At 36.8% G+C, this 19,504-nt stretch overlaps 1 protein-coding gene across 1 annotated transcript; it reads right to left on the bottom strand.

Annotated features, from left to right (window-relative positions):
• Positions 1 to 244: 244 nt before the first annotated feature.
• Positions 245 to 6,853, bottom strand: LOC107016800. The gene is made up of 8 exons (XM_015217152.1): positions 6,739 to 6,853; positions 5,842 to 5,972; positions 5,643 to 5,720; positions 5,498 to 5,576; positions 5,250 to 5,398; positions 4,845 to 5,129; positions 2,320 to 2,669; positions 245 to 353 (listed from the first exon to the last, which is right to left on the bottom strand). The coding sequence occupies exons 1-8, from the start codon at positions 6,851 to 6,853 to the stop codon at positions 245 to 247; spliced, it is 1,296 nt and encodes a 431-aa protein (XP_015072638.1).
• Positions 6,854 to 19,504: the final 12,651 nt, after the last annotated feature.

A 19,504-nucleotide genomic window follows, 5' to 3' on the forward strand; every position in this document is an offset into this window, starting at 1 on the left:
CTTAGAGTATCCACATATGAGGCTTAGAAATCTCAGACCATCTCCTTGCTATACGACGCTAGACTCTTACCTATCCACTCGAGCGTGTGTCGGATGAACAATCTCTACACATCAGGGACTGTGTGAAGGCTCTGTGTAAGAACTCTCCTCCTAGATGTCACCAGTCGGGTCATCACCCCTTGTCATTCTGAACCTTTGCATTCCTATATAACTGGTAAAAACCATTTACGTACCACCGGTTTGACTACTCAGGAACCGGTGCAGGGACATCCTCCTGGGCTGCCGGAGCAGACTCTGAACTATGGGCCTCATTGGTCAACGCTTGGCGGGCAGGTTCTTCCGAGTGAGTGGATCTATGTGATCAAGAACCGGAGGCAGTGGCCTCATTCGACCTCGAAGAGTGGGCCAACTCTGAACCTATTGCAGCTTCAGAGCCAAAAGCTTCTTAAAAGCTCGAGGCACACCCAGACGGTGTGCAGGTCAGTGTGCGCTCCTCATCAAACTAGGAGGCAATGAATATGCAAGAAGCCACTTTCTGGGTGTACCCCGAGTGGCTCGTGCAACTGGTATAGGGGAGCTGGTTACTTGGGGCACATATTCTGGATCCCGCTCATCGTTGGAAGTTCCAATCATCCGATTGGATGGTTCCATGGACCTTCACCTTCCCCAAGAATAAATAATGTCCAATTTAGAGGCCATATTTATCTATAAAGTAGTTGTTAGTCTCATAGAAATATTACTACACACTCAAAAAAAATAAAATAGAGAAAGGAACTAGAAAAACACATTGCAGTTCAAACCTGCAGTACTGGTTGATGGGTACTATCGACGAGCCGTTGACGAATCGATGTATAGACAATAGTGTCCGTCGTTGGATACATATAAATTATTTAGATTTTTCATTCATCGGACCACTCAGTTGAAAACAATGGACGTGCAAAATGCTCGTTGATCAATCAATGAGTCATAGTACACTTCCATCCTTTAACACTTAGAATAATTTTTAAAATCTCTTAAAGCAGGGCCTTAGTTGGAAACAACGAACGTGCAGAATTGTCCGTCGATAAGTCCACGGACCGTTGTCCACTTCCGTCTTCTCAGAGTTAAACAATTTTAAGGCTTCCCAATAGACGGACCCCAATGATGACCCGTCCATGCATCGACGGTCCGTCAACCGGGTCTCGTGCTATTGGCCGGAGATAGATTTTAGGACTTATTTCAACTACCACATTTTTACACCTTTTCGACCTAGACAAGTTTACCCAACACATAATAACAATTACAAGACCATTTCTTCATCCTTAGGGTTTCAATTTCATAAGGTTCATTCTCTAATTCAAAGATTCTTCCAAACCCTAAGTTAGAGAGTCATTAAAATTATTTTAAACAAATTGCACAACTGCCCATGCACATTATATTATTCTAAAGGACATTTTACCGAAGGTTTAAACAAGCACAAGCATACAATTTTGTCCCTAAAGTAAGACACACATTCTAAGTTTCGTTTCCAACAATGAATGAACAAGAATTCATCAAGCAAAAGGAATCAAAATACTTGAAGATCGTAGTGAAGTAAATGTGTGGGTGATCTTTGCAAGAAACCTACGGCCCGACTTTGAACACCAACCGGAGAAAGCAATAGGTACCAACTAGAAATTTTAAAGGAGAGGGTTATTGGAATTTTCGAGAAATGGGAGTTTGAGGGAATCTGATGAATATGGAAGGGGGAAATATGGTGTTTCGATGAGAAAAAAAGGCAGTAAGGTAAGGGAAACAGTTGGGGAAAGAATTTGAAAAGATTTTGGAGGCTAATGAACGGTTTTTCGTAATATTACCAGCAGGGTCGGGTCAGGTCACTAGTGCTTTTGGACTGACGAAATCCCATCCACTGTCCATAATTCAGTCGACAGATTGTCAATTGGACCGATCGTTGGCTAGAGAATTCACCTTGAGTTACCTCCCAATAAGTGTTTGATTTAACGTCGTGGCACGACGCAAGATCCTTGATTACTCAGACTTCATCAAGTTGATATGCCTAAACCACTTCATGGACACTCTCCGCATCCCCTAGGTAGATCTTGATTTTGGCCGTTGACCATGAACTTTTCACCCTCATTATTCTCCAACTCAACCGCTCAATGTGGAAACACTTTATTGATAAGGAATGGTCTCGCGAACTATGATTTAAGTTTTCCTGGAAACAAGCGTAGCCTAGAGTTGAATAGAAGTACCAAGTCCCCAACCGCAAATTCTCGCTTTTCAATCTTTTGGTCGTGGTACTTCTTTATCTTCTCTTTGTAGATGGCTGAACTTTCATACTCTTTGAGGAAAAACTCATCAAGCTCATTTAACCCATTAAGTATCTGTTCCACTGCTTCACTCCAATCTATCTTCAGTTTCTTCATTGCCCACATGGCTTTGTTCTCTAACTCGACTGGCAACTGACAACCCTTGCCATATACAAGTCTGTATGGAGACATAAATATGGGGGACTTGTATGAAGACCGATAGGCCCAAAGAGCATAATCACTCCCCCTTGACCAATCCATTCTATTAGCATTTATCGTTTTTGACAAAATTCGCTTGATCTCTCCATTGGACACCTCAACTTGCCCACAAGTCTTTGGATGATACGGAGTGGCCACATTATGGCGAACCCCATATTTCTCCTATAGCCCTTTGAACCACTTATTGCAAAAGATAGATCCACCATGACTAATAATGGCTCGACGTGTTCCAAATCTGGAGAATATGTTCATTTTCAAGAATGTGGTGCCACTCTTCCCTTCACTGTTAGAAAGTGCTATAGATTCCTCCCATTTTGAGACATAGTCATCTGCCACAACTATCTATTTCATCCCATGAGATCTCACAAACGGGCCCATAAAATAAATGCTCCACATATCAAATAGCTCAATCACTAGAATCGGATTTAAAGGTAACTCTTGCGTCATCGAAATTCCTCCATCTCTTTGGCACCTATCACGTGGCTTGGCGAACTCGTGAGCATCTTGGTGAATGGTTTGAAATAGTACCCACATTGTAAAATCTTGTGGGCAGTCCTGATACCACTATGGTGCCCACCCATAGACAGGAGTGACATGCCTCAAAAACAGTTAACATCTCAACTTCGGGCACACAACGACGAATATTCCCAATAGCACAACTACAGTATAAGTAAGACTCATCCCAAAAGAACTTTTTAACATCATACATAAACTTCTGCCTCTGATGGAAGGATAAGTTTGATGGGACTATATCACTAGCCAAATAATTCACAAAATCGATGAACCATGGAATCAAATGATGAGAAGCGGCCAAATCATGATCATCAGAGAAGGTAACATTAATTTCGGTCTTTTCACCCAATTCTCGCGTAGCTTCATTCTCTAACGTAGACAAGTGATCAGCAACTTGATTTTCAATCCCTTTTCTATCTTTTACTTCCAAATAAAACTCTTGCAATAATATCACCCATCTAATCAAATATGGCTTTAAGTCTTTCTTTATAATCAAGTACATCAAAATAGAGTGTTCTTTATGTACTATGACCCTTGTGCCAATCAAATAGGAGCTAAATTTTTCGAACACAATACCATTGCAAGAAGCTCTTGTTCAGTCACTGTGTAGTTATTTTAGGCTTCATTCAGGGACTTACTTGCATAGTAAATGGGGTGAATGATTTTAACCCTTCTCTGTCCCAAAACTGCACCAAGATCAACCCAGCTAGCATCACACATCAACTTCATTGACTCACTTCAATCTGGGAAATAATAATGGGTGCGGACACCAACTTCTCCTTCAACTCTCCAAATGCTTTCAAACATATTTCATCAAAATCGAACTTGCATTCCTTCTGATGAAATTGGCAAAGAGGATGTGCAATTTTTGAGAAATCCTTAATAAACCTCTGGTAGAAGCCCGCATGTCTCAGAAAACTTCTCAAAACTGTTGCAGATATGGGTGGGGGAAGTCTCTCTATAACTTCAAATTTCGCTCAATCAACCTCTATCCCCTTTTCCACGATATGACTGGCTAATATACCTTCGTTCACTATAAAGTTACATTTTTCCCAATTAATCATAAGATTGCAATCTTTACACCTTTTGAGAACCCCTGCCAAGTGACTCAAACACTGATCAAAGGAGTCGCCCATAGCCAAAAAGTCATCCATGAACACCGCAATAGTATCCTCCACTATATTTGAGAATATCGACATCATACATAGTTGGAAGGTGGCCGGTCCATTACACAAAATAATAGACATTCTTTTGAAGGAAAACGTCCCATAAGGGCAAGTTAAAGTTTTCTTCTCTTGATCCTCTAGGGCAATAGAGATTTGATTGTAACCCGAATACCCATCAAGAAAATAGTACCATCCTTTTCCTTCGAGTCTATACAACATCTGATCTATAAAGGTCATAGGAAAATATTCTTTCTCAATCCATGCATTCAAATTTCGGTAATCCATACAAGCTCTCAATCCGGTCACCGACATCAATGGAACAAGCTCGTTCCTCTCATTAGGCACTACTGTAATCCCCCCCTTTTGGGCAAACATTGAACAGGGCATACCCAACTACTGTCTGCAATAGTATATATGACTCCGGCATCCAACCACTTAATGATCTCCTTCTTCACTACTTCTTGCATGGGTGGATTCAACTGTCTCTGATGCTCAATACTTGGCTTGTGATCGGGCATGAGTTGGATTTCGTATGAACAAAAACCAAAGGGATCCCAATAATGTGCACAATGGTCCAACCAAAGGCTCGTTTGAACCTTTTCAAAACATCCACCAGACACTCAACTTGTTGCACATTAAAATATGTTGCAATGATTACTAGCAAAGTATCATCTGTACCCAAAAACAGATACCTAAGATGAGGTGGTAGAACCTTAAGCTCCAATTTTAGAGCCTTCTGAATAGAGTGTCTCGCTGGTGTAGACTCGTGATGCTTCATATCTAACTCCAATTTTTTTGGTTTTGACCGATATTCATTTCTTTCAAGTGCTGCAATGAAAGACCCATACTCCTCAACAATATCACTTTTAAAATTAATGATCACTACTTCTAGTGCCTCAACACCTGGGCGTTCTTCGATATGCACTTTAGACATACTCTCATCCTGACAAGATATAGTCGATACTGTTTGGAGCTCACCACTCTACGTCATAAACCTACAAATGTTGAATATTGTTTCTTCATTGTTAAACCTAAACTTCATCTGCCCTTTCTCCTTATAAACCAAGGCTTGACCAGTGTCAATGAATGGCCTACCAACAATAATAGGGACCTCAAAGTCCACCTCACAGTCAAGAATCACAAAATCATCCAAAAATATAAAGGACTCCACTTTCACGAACACATCATGGAGTATCCCAATGGGCCTCTTCACTATTCAATCGGCCATCGGTTACCACATTGCAAAGGGATATGGGTCACCCAAACCTAATTTCTTATCAATGGAAAGAGGCATGAGGTTTATGCTAGCACCTAGATCACATAGTGCTTTGGCAAAGTATAATAATCCGATGGTATATGGAATAGTAAAAGCACTTGAATCGTTCTTCTTCTGCAAAAGAGATCTTATAAAAATAACACTACAATACTGCATTAAATCATCATATTCAAAACTTACCGGTCTCTTCTTTGTAACCATACCCTTCAAGAACTTATCATAATCGGGCATTTGTTCTAAAGCTTCTATAAAGGGACACTGATGTAAAGTTATTTCAACATAGTGATAAAACTACAGTGTTTACTATCCTCAATCTTCTTCACCAATCTCTAAGGGAATGGTGGTGAAGTCGAGGAATGAGGACCACTTTCTGGGGTACCTCTGCTTGTTTCACCATTTTGTATACCAATTTACCACTAGTTTCCACCACCTCTGCGCCTTTTCTCATCTCATCTTCTACCACAGACAGCATATGTGGATCAATAGTTTTCTTACCTCCTCTAGTAGAGACTGTCATGCAATGTCAATCATTTTTAGGATTTTGGATGGTATTCCTAGGAAGAGTGCCCGGTTTGCGTTGATTCACAATAGTAGAAAATTGGGACATTTGTAACTCAAGATGCTTAATCGAGACAACATGTTCATTGACCTTTTTCCTAATATTACCTAAATCACCTCTCAATTCATTGGCATGCTCATCACTAGCATCAAACCTTCTCATCATTTGTTGTAATATATCCTCAATTCGTGGCATACTACCTCCACCATCCCTAGGAGCAATTTCCTGATTTTGAGGTGGAACATAGGGTCCACTCCGATAATTTATGTTACCATAATTACACCGACTGAAGTTATTTCTATGGTTGTAGTTTCCATCTCGAACATAATTACCCTCTCTATTGTAGATACCATAGTTCCGACCTTTGTTTCCTTGACCTTGACACCAATCTTGGGTGTTTGGTTGGAAACCCCCCGTCTGATCATTCACTACATAAGTATCCTTTTTCATAATAGTACTCATCCATTGGCAGTGGTGGTTTAGTCAGGTAATTCACCACATTTACCTTCTCTACACCTCTACTGAATTGTTTAAATACCAACTCAAGCTCAATTCTCATTTGTGCCATCTCCTCATGAATATCATCTACAGCCGGATTGTTTGTAACTTACACTGCAAAGGTGTTTCTCCCAGTGTTTGACTTTCTAGTACTCCAAGCCTTATTATTGCGAGAGACTTTCTTAAACTTTTCTACGATCTCAGCATATGTGCACTCACCATAAGAACTCCCCATAATAGTATCGAGTACTGCTTTACAGTTATCATCTTGACCTCGACAGAAGTTCTCTTTCAAAGACTCATCATCAATGCGGTGGTTTGGAAGGCCTCTCATATATGCAGTAAATCTGTCCCAGGAGCTACTTACCGACTATCCAGGTAGTGCCAGAAAGTTGTTCGCTCTATCCTTGTGGTTGAGATTCTTGGACACCGGGTAGTACTTAGCTAAGAATACATCCCTCAACTTATCCCAAGTATAGATAGAATTAATGCGCAACTCAGCAAACTATATCGCAGAATCTCCAGTCAATAATAGAGGAAACACTCTCATCCCGATGATGTTCATATCTAAATTTGGCCTTCCCACAAAACACTTATACTCAAATTTTAGTTTGTCTATGTGAGCATGTGGATCCTCTAATGGTAGACCTGCAAATAAATCCCTTGCGGTGAGCATCTGTATCAAACTACTAGTTACCACGAATGTGTGCCCATGGGGTAGAGGAGGTAGGACAAGAGGCTAATCAGAATCAGTGATTTTAACATTGCCCCTATAGAACTCTTGAGGGTGTGGTACGGGAGGTTGCATCCTCAAGGCATCATTAACTTGATTTTCCGCAACTACTTGATTGTGAGCATCAATCGTTTGTGGAGATTGTCAAATGATCACATCACCTAGATTGGTTGTGTTGTTTTGATTTTGCATTCTTTGAAGTGTACGGTTAAGTTCAGGATCAAATGGAATTAGTGATTGTACTTGGGTCCGTGTACTTGTCATACACTAGAGCTAGACCTGAAAGAAACAAAAACAAAAGAAAAGTAAAATTAGGAAATTGTTGACTAAACTTCAGTAATGTTATTAAGGTTAATCTAAAATCTAATTTTCCTGGTAGCGTCGCCAAAAATTGATACGCTCAAATTATACCTCCTTAAAGTAGTATAAGCAGTCGTATCAAGTAAAGAACCCCACTATTAGGTTGTGGTCGATCCAACCAGAAAAATGGTTTAGACATAACTTCAATGTACAATTACTTCTATTTAGTCAAGCACTTTCTGAAAATATCTAATTAAAAAGAGGGGTTTTGTGAAATGAAATTCTTTTAATATCTATATGTAAAATGAGTAATAGGAGTAAAACTTTGATTTTTTATCAAGTTGTGCGAAAAACTAGGGTGTAAGTGTTCCCCGTAGGTTCATAATGTCGTATTCCTAGCTATAACAATTCTTTCCTAGTGTTTTGTATGAAGAGTGATAAGTTAAGCATCTCTAAATTCATGGTCTGGAATTAAGAGAATTTCACCTCGTACCTTGGTCCAGCTACGTGTGTATAAGATACTAACCCTTACCTTTACTTTATATTAAGCATCATATTCGATGTATGACTTAGCTATTACATCGCACCAATCGACACTAGCTATTAGATAGTATCCCACTAAGTCTATGTTGATAATTTTTTTCTTATTAACTACATCATTGGTCCGGCAAGTAGCAACAAGGCAAGTTCTAATGTGTGCAGTCGTTAAAAAGACTTCTAAATGAAAGAATTATCAATTCATGCAATAACCTATTTGAGAATTGTTATTAAGCTAGGTTTACGTTGTTAATCGCCCATTGTTACCATAATCCTAGTTGTAGATTTAGTTACCCATGCATATAAGAACACAATCCATAGTTGTTAAACAATAAAACGTGAACTTACTTTGACAATTCGAATAAAATCAATAAAATCTACTTGAAATAACAAGGAATCGCTTGAAAACCAAATCCGAAAATTGAATTTATGCTAAAGTTGCAAAACTCAATCTCCAAACACAAACTAAGAACAATAGTAATAGAATCCAACCCCAAAAACAAGGTCTTACACCCTATTTATAGAAAACATAGTCCTATATTAAAAGGAATTAAAATAAGAAAACTTGTGCAAAAAATGGGGCTGTAATTGATGACCCCCACCGACATAGTCCAGACATGGCATCTTTTTCATCTTTGAGCTGGTATTCTCTCTGAATCAATCGACAGACCAACATCATCGATGTGTGTATGGTTCCTCATTTCCTTTCGTCGTTCCATACTTTGACTTTCTTCAAATTCGGGTACTGGGAATATCTTTAAACTTATCAAACATTCAATAGGACGGTCCGTCGTTCAATCGATGGACCATCAATCCTTCCGTTGTATGCCTGAACTATCAGTCGATGGTCACCATCTACGGTTCCTCGATGGAATGACGGACCATCGATGGTCACTATCTACTGTTCGTCGATGGAATGACGGACCGTCGATGGCCTTCATCGGTCACTTTTGCACTAAATCTCAACTGCCTTCTGCGTTTTGGGTTTGGACATCTATCCTGCAAGACAAAGACAAAAAAATGTGAAAACTATTACAAAAAGGCTTTAGACACACAAAAATCTCAAGGAAAAATCACTGGAAGTAACATGAAACCTTGGTAATTTAGGTGTCGATAGATATCATCCTATCAATCGATAAAAATTATCCTATCAACGAATCTTTATTATTATTTCCTACCAATGGATTAACATATCCTACCAATGGATCATTATCATTATCCTACTAATGGATTTACATTATCCTACTTATAAATCATTAAAGTTATCCTACCAATGGATCATGAAGATCATCCTACCAATTGGTTTTCATCACTATTATCCTACCAATGGATCATAATCACTTTCCTACGAATGGATTGTCATCCTTTTACCAATATATTTTCATTAGCATTATCCTATCAGTGGATCATAATCACTATCTTACTAATTCATTATCGTTATCCTCTTACCAACATATACCAATATCATCTTAGTGACGGATCTTTATCATCTTGATTATCGTTATACTATCAAAGGATCACCATTATCCTATTGGTGGATCATTATCATTATCCTACCAATAGATCAATATCATCCCACCGATGGTTATCTATTAGCTTTATCCTACCAATGTATCAACATCATCCTACCAACGGATATTCATTATCATTATCCTACCAATGGATCAAGAATATCATATTAATGGATCATCAACATCATGCTATCAATCGATAAACATCATCCCATCATCTGATATTTAATATCATTATATTATCAATGGATCATCATTTTCCTACAAATGGATCTGCATTATCCTACAAATGGATCATCAACGTTATCCTACCGAAGAATTATCAGCATCATTATTCTACCGATAGCATCATCATCACCCTATCAATGAATCAACATCAACATCTTATCATTAATGTCATACTCTATATGTTTAATCATTTATCCTATTAATGGAGTATCAATATCATTATCTTATCAATGTAGCAACGTCATCATCCTATAAAACTAGAATCATTTATCCTTTCAATGGAGAATCATCATCATCATCATCTTGTCGACGGATCATTATCAAAATCCTACCAATAGATTTTTATTATCATATCAATGAATCATCAATATTATTCTACCAATGGATCAACATTATCATATCAATGGATCATTATCAATATCCTACAAATAAATCATTATCATCCTATCAATGGAGCAATATCATTTTCCTATCATAATCGTCATCCTATCAATGAAGAATCATCATCCTATCATTGGAGTATCATCATCATCATCATCCTATCGATGTAGCAAGATCATTATCCTAATATTATCATCATCCTATCAATGAAGAAATATTATCCTATTGATGGAGTGTCACCATCATAATCCTATCGATGGAGTGTCATCATCATCATATCATGTAGTAGCATTATCTTACCAATGGATTAACATTGTCCTACCAATTCATTATCTTCATCTTACAAATGAAGAATTATAATCATTATTTTCATTTGCAAGAACGACATCAAGAGATCCATCAACATATTACATCAGTCTATTTCTTATTACTTTATATCAAAAGAATAGTTCATTGAAGAATTATATGAAAAATATGAGATAAAATCATTATTTGCTCAACGTCAAATTGAAAGAAAACTTACATAAATTATTCGAAGGGATCAGCTAAGTGCCTACATTGTAAAAGACGTCATCTCCCAGTTTGAATTACATTTTATGCTAATGAGTTTTATCACAATTTTTTTCGAGAGCATCCCAGGAGGATGATTCTCAAACAAACCAGTGGTGCAGACGACATCAAAAATAATGCAGCACAACGTGGAACTTTTTCTTAGCAGCAAACTGGGACATAGTCCAAAGAGGAATGTCAATCTCTTAGGACGCGAGTTGAGGAGCGACTTCCACCACAATGAAACCACATCCCTAATAAAAGTCATGTGAGATTTTCTTTAGATTTCTTCGTTTCAATTTGCATTCGTAAATTTGGGTATCTACCAGAAGCAACTTTCCGATCCAAGTAACAATGCTCCAAGAGCTTTGGAAATTATGTCCGTGTAAGTTCTTATCTATGGATATGAAAAGCTCCGCCTTAATGGCTAAGACGTTGCAAGCCTCTTTTTCATACTCGATTTATTTGTCACATTTCTATAACCAAAGGCTATATAGCATAATAGATTTCCTTTTTAACCGATTGATTCAAAACTACAAACAATTTGAACCCTAACGTATAAGGATATATACGGAGGTTCTATGTTGAAAACTCGGATGTATTCTAATATTCGCTCTTAAATCTTATTCCTGAGCATTTCGGTCCCCTCATAATTCGGTATTGGGTTGACTTTCTAATTCTCGCATAATCATGTGTTAAATCAAACTTACTGAACTACAAGTGACCAAAATTCTCATATAGCCTGAGATATGTAGGAAACTCATTTTTGGGGTTTGGCCATACTCCTCAAGTCCTTAACAAATGTCTTTCCAAAGATGAAGATGTGGTCGGTCTAAATTTGAGTAGTCAATTTCATCATCGAGCTTCTTAAATTTTAAACGATTTAAAATAATTAGTTTTACAGAGCTTAAAATAACTTTCATGTTTTGAAGTAAGTTTGGTCGTTTTTATAAATTTTAATAATACGTATGTTTTTACGTAATTAACTTCATTTTATAAATATTCGAAAAATCAACTCAAAATAATTTTAATTTTAGTATGTTTTTTTTAAAAAAACTAAATTAGTTTAATTTAAATTATATTTATATTTATTCGAGTTATTAGTTTATAGTTTGCTAAGTTAATTATTTTATATTGTTAAGGTTAAGAATCTCATTAATTAATTTGTTATTAATCCGGCTTATTTAGATTTTTTTAGCTGAAGCGCCTATTTACTCATTCGTTTAACATTTCAATTCGATTTGACTGCGTTTGAATTTTGTATGATCATTTCCTTAACTTAATTGCAAAACCATAGTTGGACCGATATTCTTTTTTGTGCAGCAGCCCCAGTCATTTTTATTTCCAGCCAGCCATTCCAATTCCAATTTCTGTTGTTCCCAGGCATATTTAATTCCCAGAGAAAAAAAACATTTCAGCCAGCCCACTCCCTATTCCCAGTCCAAAACACGTCTCGCCTCAAGGACAATCGAGCCGATCGGGTCCGTCCACTTCCCCTTTCCTCTTTCAGAATAGGTTGAAAACTCAGAAAAGTAGGTCTCCCTTAATTGGTGAAAGGTTTTGAATTTCGAATTGGGCCCTCTCATCCATTTTTTTTTGGAACCCTAGATTTTCTCTTTTATATATGCCAACTAATTAGTCATTGTGAGGGGAGGATATTTTTTTTTGTTGGGTTATTACCTAGCAAGAAAATACAAAGAAAGCTTGAGCAAAAATACTCTAAATACAGACTAAATACTTTTCGAAAAGCAGAGAATACCATATCTTCAGTATTTGAGTTACATTTTGTGCTTAATCTTTGATCGTAGTTCGTGGTTGAGTTCTTGTTGTAGGAAGATCTTCTCCTCACTCGCTCCGTCCCTGTTTGCTGTCGAAACAAGGTACCTCTTCCTACCTCTCCTTCTATATTGAAACAACTTTAAACGTCTGAAAACTCTTCTTTTTTTTGTTTGGTTAGCTGTTAGTTTGTTGTTTAATTCCTAATGTTTTGATATGATGTATATGTTTAAGTCGCTTCATGGAGTATGTTGCAATATCAAGTTAAAGCTTTTGCGAACTTGTACTCAATATTCTGGTCTTCGTATTTATCTAGCTGAGTTTTGCTTCAAATTTCTTCTACTGATAATTGTTTTTCTTTTGTTAGCATGGTTATTTTTATAGTTTTTTTTTTCTTTCGTTGCCCCTCTTCCTAGGTTTCTCGTCTTGCAATACATGTGAGTCCATGTTGATTTTTAGGATTCCCTCTCACTCCAGCTCATTTTCTTTCTTCAAAGTTAATGCTTATTCCCTTTTATTATTATTATTTTATCGTTAATTATGCTGAAATACATTAGCTTATTCGAGTAACACCATAATCGGCTCCATATTTCATGGGGCTAGTGTGTTTTCTCTTCTTTTTTGATGTTATCTTATAACTGAAAATGCTAAATTCCCTGCTCATTGTTTCCTTTTGATGATTTTTGGGTTGCATGAGCCTGTATATCGATTCTCAGCGATAGTCAGTTGTTAGAAATCTCATTGTTCTGCAATAGCTCTTTGCAGTCTTAAAGGACATGGGTAAGTTAGCTACTATTCATTAGCTGCCATATTGTTGATTTCATGATATGTTCTTTTCTTATGCTAGCTTGAGATATACTTAGTTATACACACATAGCGAGGTTTCTTCTTCATGTCATTTAATATTCGGTTGAAAATGTTAGATTTTAACTTGAGTTGGCTGCATTTTATTGTTTGTGATCTTCATCTTGTTCTTTGTTTTATTTTTCCCGCTTACTCTCTTAGTTTGTTTAGCCATTTGACATTAACTTCGATTTTTTTTTACTCTTTTATCTTTGTAAATGTTTACTCTATTTGGTATCTTGGATTAGCTGCAATATTTTAAGCTTGATTAATCTATTTTGTGGCAAAAAAATCACTTAGAATAGTTTATCATTATTGGTTAAATTACTGTAGTTTACGTGGTAATATCATAATAAGATTTCTTTAGTTTGCTTGTTTGCATCTTAAGCAATTATGGTGCAAATTTGATTTAAGCCTCCACCTTTGATATTGTGTCTCCTCCTTCTAGTCAACTCTTTGTTAGGATTTTTAGAATAAGTTCAAAAATACTGTTTGCACCAATGTGTGGCCATGTGGTTGATCTCTTGGTTTGTGACTTTTGTCATACTTCAGAAAGAATTATTCATTGCAGTTACATGAGATATATGAAGTTATAGCATCTTGGTTCAAATTTTAGTTGATTCCCCTTTATAAAATTAATTGATCACTACTTACATTTTGTCTCATTTTCACATGTAAAACTCGATCGAGTTTACTATGAACCATGGTTTTCCTTCTCTCATTTCGAGAAGATCCATATAGTCTCAAAATTCCTTCATCGAGTCAAGCTCACAAAATCGACGTACATGACAAGAAGTAGGAGAGATTGGGTCAAAGAGTCCAAATTTATTTTTTAAAATACTGTATTTTGTTATTTTTGTGCCTAACCCCTTGTAAATTTTATTATTATCTTGTTAAATTAGGGCAGGTACCGTTTAAATGGGACAAAAGACCCAAAACGAAATGGGTCCAAATACCGATCTAGACGGACACAAACCGAATTTGGTTCCAACTTTCTCTATCTCTTTTACTTTACCTCTTATTTACTTGTTACTAATTGTCGTTAGTATTTCGGTCAAAAAATTTAAAATCCCATGAGACGCCGTTATGTTTTAAATATTTAAAATAAATCCATCAACACTAAATAAACTTTTTAAAAAATTCACAAGGGAAAACACACTTAGATTATTAGGTTGATATTTCACTTTTTCTAAGGATTTCAAATAAACTTGAATCAAGTTAAGCATTTTAGCCAAACACTTTAATTGTCGGATAGTCGCAACTAAGCGAGCGTCTTTGGTGCTTTCAAAATCTTCGTAAGACGTTAATATGAACCCATGAAACCCCTTTAAAGATTTTCAATCTATTTACTGTTTTTATCCTTTAAAATTGGTTTTCTTAATTTTTATATAAAATTAACTAGCGACTCTAAACAAGTCTTAAAACAAATATTTTTCTTAGATAAAACAATGTGTACCCATCCATCTGAAGTACAACTTCACTTCATCGTACTTACAAAGTAATTGTTTTCTACAATCTAAATAATTCACAAAATTTTTACTCCAAAAAATAAATAACACCAAGAAGTACTAAAGGAATTTCTATTATTGTTATGCATATCTACCATACATTCGGAGGTGTAAATAAAACCATTTAGTATGATCCAATCCAAATTTTTCAAGGTTTTATCAACTTCTACGTCAACCCCTATGTGCATGTACTCCATTGTTTTAGTTCTTGAGTTGTTTTTCTTTTTAAATTATAGCCAACCAGAACTTTAGAATACCAATAAAGGAGCTATCAAACAGAGTTATTCCAATTGTCCTCAATGCCCACAAATTTATGCCTAAACGTTTTTCATATCATAAACATTAAGTTTACCCATGCGCATCTGGTAGGGTTTTTGCTTCATATCTGTTTTTGAGATTTTAATTGTACGAAGGACTTACCTACAATGTATGTATTGTATCAGTGAAATCAATTGGTTGATTGATTATGCTATATAGAACAAAAGTTTTTGTTGTGTTCATCGGCATAAAAATTGCATCTCCATCTTGAATCCTGATTCGTATGGCAAGTTATATAAGAGTACAACATTGAGAAATGATAATTTTAAATTTATGAATTGTAAAGATAATTTTTAATAACAAAACTAATTGGAAATGTTTATAAAATACTACATATCTTTCTACAACTCTGGGGAATACATTCTCGGAGATTTTTCTGTTCATAACATTCTAAAAAATTTTCCATCTTTTCCTTCCTCATTGGCGTGGAGGATGGATAGTCTTTTTCTTGTTGTTACTCAAGATATGCAACATATAATTTACCATGGATGAATATTTGTTATGGAAGATACAGTCCCACCCGATGAAGAGTTTGTCCTTGGCTCTTCTTCATTGTTATAGCGTAGCATGGTGTGTCATGGAGATTTTCTTTTCCATTCACAGCCTCATAGGTAGCAAAGTATTAGAAGTCAAGTTAAACTTCATAAATAATCATACTTGGATAGTGTATGGGGATCTTGGATGGCATAATGGAAAACTTCTAAGGCACGAGGGGTATTTTTTGGAATTAATTGTATTGGTCCTTAATCTGGGATAAGAGAGGAATTACAATATACATACTGTAATAACAGGAAAGGCATGAATTTATTCCATACATAGAGTTACTAGCATCCACACACACACAAAAAAAAAATTTTAATTGAAGTGTCAATCGTGCAAGTCTGTACGTCTTTTTGTGCATTGAACTAAAAAATATAGGAGTATAACATAAAATTTTAACCATACTTTAATCTTTTATGTGTCCAGGCTGAGCTCAGTGGTTATTTTAAATTTAAATTCTTGGTGAAGTTGTATAAAGTAGCAGAATTGAATAGTGTATACGGACATGAGGAGACATCACACACAACTTCTAAGAAAGTAGAGAAGAACAATTGAAATCAATTGTACATGTGTAAAAGTTTGTTTAAGAGAGGAACTGCATGAAACAAAGGTGAAAATAATGCAACAACATGGAGTACATATAGTTTTAAATTAACAGGATACTCAAAAAGTTCAAAGCCTCCAGCCCTATTGTTACACAACAGCATTGGCGATTCCAATGTGAATTACAAGTAAGTGTTCTGGGTTGTTTGTTGGTGCGGTAGAATGAAGATAAGTGTAACAAACCGTATCCAAAACAGGCCAAAAACAAACTTTACAGAAAAATTTGCAGGAGCAACAACCAGTGGCATCGACGGACCGTAGCCAGACCCGCGCTCCGTCGTGCACATCCATCGATGGGGTCAGAAACTCCCAAAAATCTTAGACCAGGAAAATTTGGTTAAGTCATGGTCGACGGACGTACCTAAGGTCCGTAGTCCAGACTATGGTCCATAGTCTTTGACCGTCGATTGAGACCCCATTGACCCACTCTCTGACAAAGAGACACGGATGACCAGCACGGTCCGTAGGTCTGACCGTAGGTTGGAATTAGCAGGCAGTTAAGGGGAAAATGCAGTTGGATCAACATTAAATGGTCATAACTCGTAGCACAAAATGAATTAGGTGTCTCATGACCTATCCACAGATAGCTAATTGAATTAGCTTTCCATATCCACCAACCTTGCTAAAATCCGACCTTTGAATAAAACATTATGCCCGTTTTAGTATAGGCGTGCCGAACAGGCCAAACCTACGGACAAAACAACAGAACGTTGGTGGAACGATGGACCGTCAGTCCTAGTGGTTGTTTGGTACGACAAAAACTTACCAAGGGGTCTTTTAGTCTTTTCCTACTTCTTTTGAACCCTAAGAGACGTCGTTTTGACACTAAGTCATCTGATTTAAGTTAGTTTAAGCCATAATTGAATAGCTGAAATATCTTACCTAGCATGTGTAATTCAAGAACTGAATAACTAGAAAGCTAGGGTTTTGAAATTCATGCGATAAACTGAATAATAACTTTATAATCTGATTTGGAACATGTCTCAGTTTTTAATGCATCATTATCAGATTAAATGTTGCTTTCTTAGTTTGCTTGTTCAGTTTTGAGCTATCAAGTTTTTATAGAAATTCAGTCATAATCAGTTAATTACATAATTCATTGGAGTAGAATAATACTGAGTTGGACTAGGGTTCAGCTTGCCCAATTAGTCCAGAACTACTAGCTACGCAGGTTGTAAGTCCCCTCTGTAGGCAATCGGTTTAGTGATCACGCCGGAATGTTTTCATACCTTTGGTAGGGTATATAAGGTCCTCTCGATGCGGTGTATACATCATACTCCACATTTAGCTCATATGATTTTTTATCGGTTATTACTAGCTCTCGCAGTTCAGTCAGACTCTCTTGCATTGACCATTTATAAATACTCTCAGTATTCAGTTTCAGCATGTGATAAATTGGTCATTGCATTCATTTAGCTAAGAATTCTCTATATCATGCTCATATTATTATATTTGATTTGTGCTTGTTCAGTTATGTATTATTTCAACTTTACAATATTCTACATGCTCAATACCTTTAAAGTACTGACGCATACGTGTGCTACATCTTCTCTTGATGTAGGTTCAGTTTCTCAGCACCCAGATCACGCATAAATCGATCTTCGATATTCAGTTCAGCAGATTCAGTGGTGAGTCCTCATTCTCCAAGGATAACAGTCATGAGTTTTGTTTCAGTCCTTAGTCATTTAATTTCAGTTTTGCTACATCTAGCTGGGGCTTTCCCAGTATTTATAGTCCAATTTAGATACTTATTTCAGACGTACTTAGCTTCAGCTTAGTGTTGAGTTGGTAACTTCATTGTACTAAATTCATCAGTCTTCACATTATATCAGTTTTAGCATACGGGTATTCCCCATCTTTTTATTATAAATTATTATTGAGCTTCCGCATCAGTTTTTTATCTTTAGTATGATCATGATCATACCAGCATGGTTAGCTTGGGATCACTTGTGTTCCTAGGTTCCGTGTCCGCATCTCGGGGGTAGCTCGGGGCGTGACGAAACTTAATGTTAGAGCACTAGGTTTAAGTGTCCTAGGATGTCTGAAAAGCCGCACTAACTAGAGTCATTTTCATGGGTAAGAAGTGCACCACATCTAATGAGAGGGAGGCTATGAAGTGTTTTAGGAAAAACTTCACTTTCTTGGTAATCTTATTGTGCGTGAGGTAGCATCTTATTCCATTCTAACTTGACGTTCTATGTTTCAGATCATGCCTCCTCGTAGAGCTAACGCTAGGAATGCGAATCCCAGGAATGCAAACGCAGCTCCTCCAGTTCCAGAGCAGGAAGTCTCTAGTGCTGAATACAGAAATGCTATACGGATGTTGGCTTAGAGTATGACTAACCAGAACAATCGGGTTAATGTTCATTTGAATGAAAATGGTGGATCAGTAGCACTAAGGGTCCGTGACTTTGTTAGGATGAATCCGCCTGAGTTCTTAGGATCACATACTAATGAGGATCCTCAAAATTTCTTGGATGAGATCAAGAAAATCTTTGAGGTAAAGCATGTCACTAGGAATAATCGGGTTGAGTTGGCATCATACCAGTTAAAGTATGTAGCTCATATCTGGTACACTCAGTGGAAGGAGAATAGGGGTGCTAATGCAGCTCCTATCACTTGGTATTACTTTAGTGAGACTTTTCTCGACAGGTTTTTCCCAATAAAGTTGAGAGAGGCAAAGGCTCAGGTTTCATGAACTTGAGGCAGGGTAACTTGACAGTCCAAGAGTTTGGGCTGAAGTTTAACAACCTCTCCAGGTATGCTCCTCACATGGTTGATGACTCCACAGCTTAGATGAATAAGTTCTTTTATGGAGTGTCGGATATGGTGAAAACTGAGTGTAGAAGTGTTATGTTACTTGGAGATATGAACATCTCTAGGCTTATGACTCCTGCTCAGCAGGTTGAGGATGATAAGTTTAAGGAACTGGCTAAGGAGAATAAGAAGGCTAGGACTGGGAACTATAACTATTCTCAGCAAAGATCAGGTGGTGGAAATCTGTCACGACCCAAAACCGAGCCGCGACTGGCACCCACACTTACCCTCCTATGTGAGCGAACCAACCAATCTAAACCTTAACATTTTAACCATAATGAACAAAATACGATGCGGAAGACAAACTCATTAATAAAAAGACAATTCAATAACTTCTAAAA

The sequence above is a fragment of the Solanum pennellii genome, chromosome 4 (genome assembly GCF_001406875.1).
Source record: "Solanum pennellii chromosome 4, SPENNV200".
Taxonomy (NCBI): Eukaryota; Viridiplantae; Streptophyta; class Magnoliopsida; order Solanales; family Solanaceae; genus Solanum; species Solanum pennellii.

What these genes read in the sequence shown, in the direction of transcription:
- LOC107016800 (XM_015217152.1), bottom strand. Translation starts at nt 6,853, where the DNA reads ATGAGAGGCCTTCCAAACCACCGCATTGATGATGAGTCTTTGAAAGAG. An exon ending in TATTATGGGGAGTTCTTATG is followed by an intron (nt 5,973 to 6,738) that starts GTGAGTGCACAT and finishes ATTGCATGACAG; the next exon opens with TCTCTACTAGAGGAGGTAAG. An exon ending in GTACAGATGATACTTTGCTA is followed by an intron (nt 2,670 to 4,844) that starts GTAATCATTGCA and finishes AAAGGGCTATAG; the next exon opens with GAGAAATATGGGGTTCGCCA.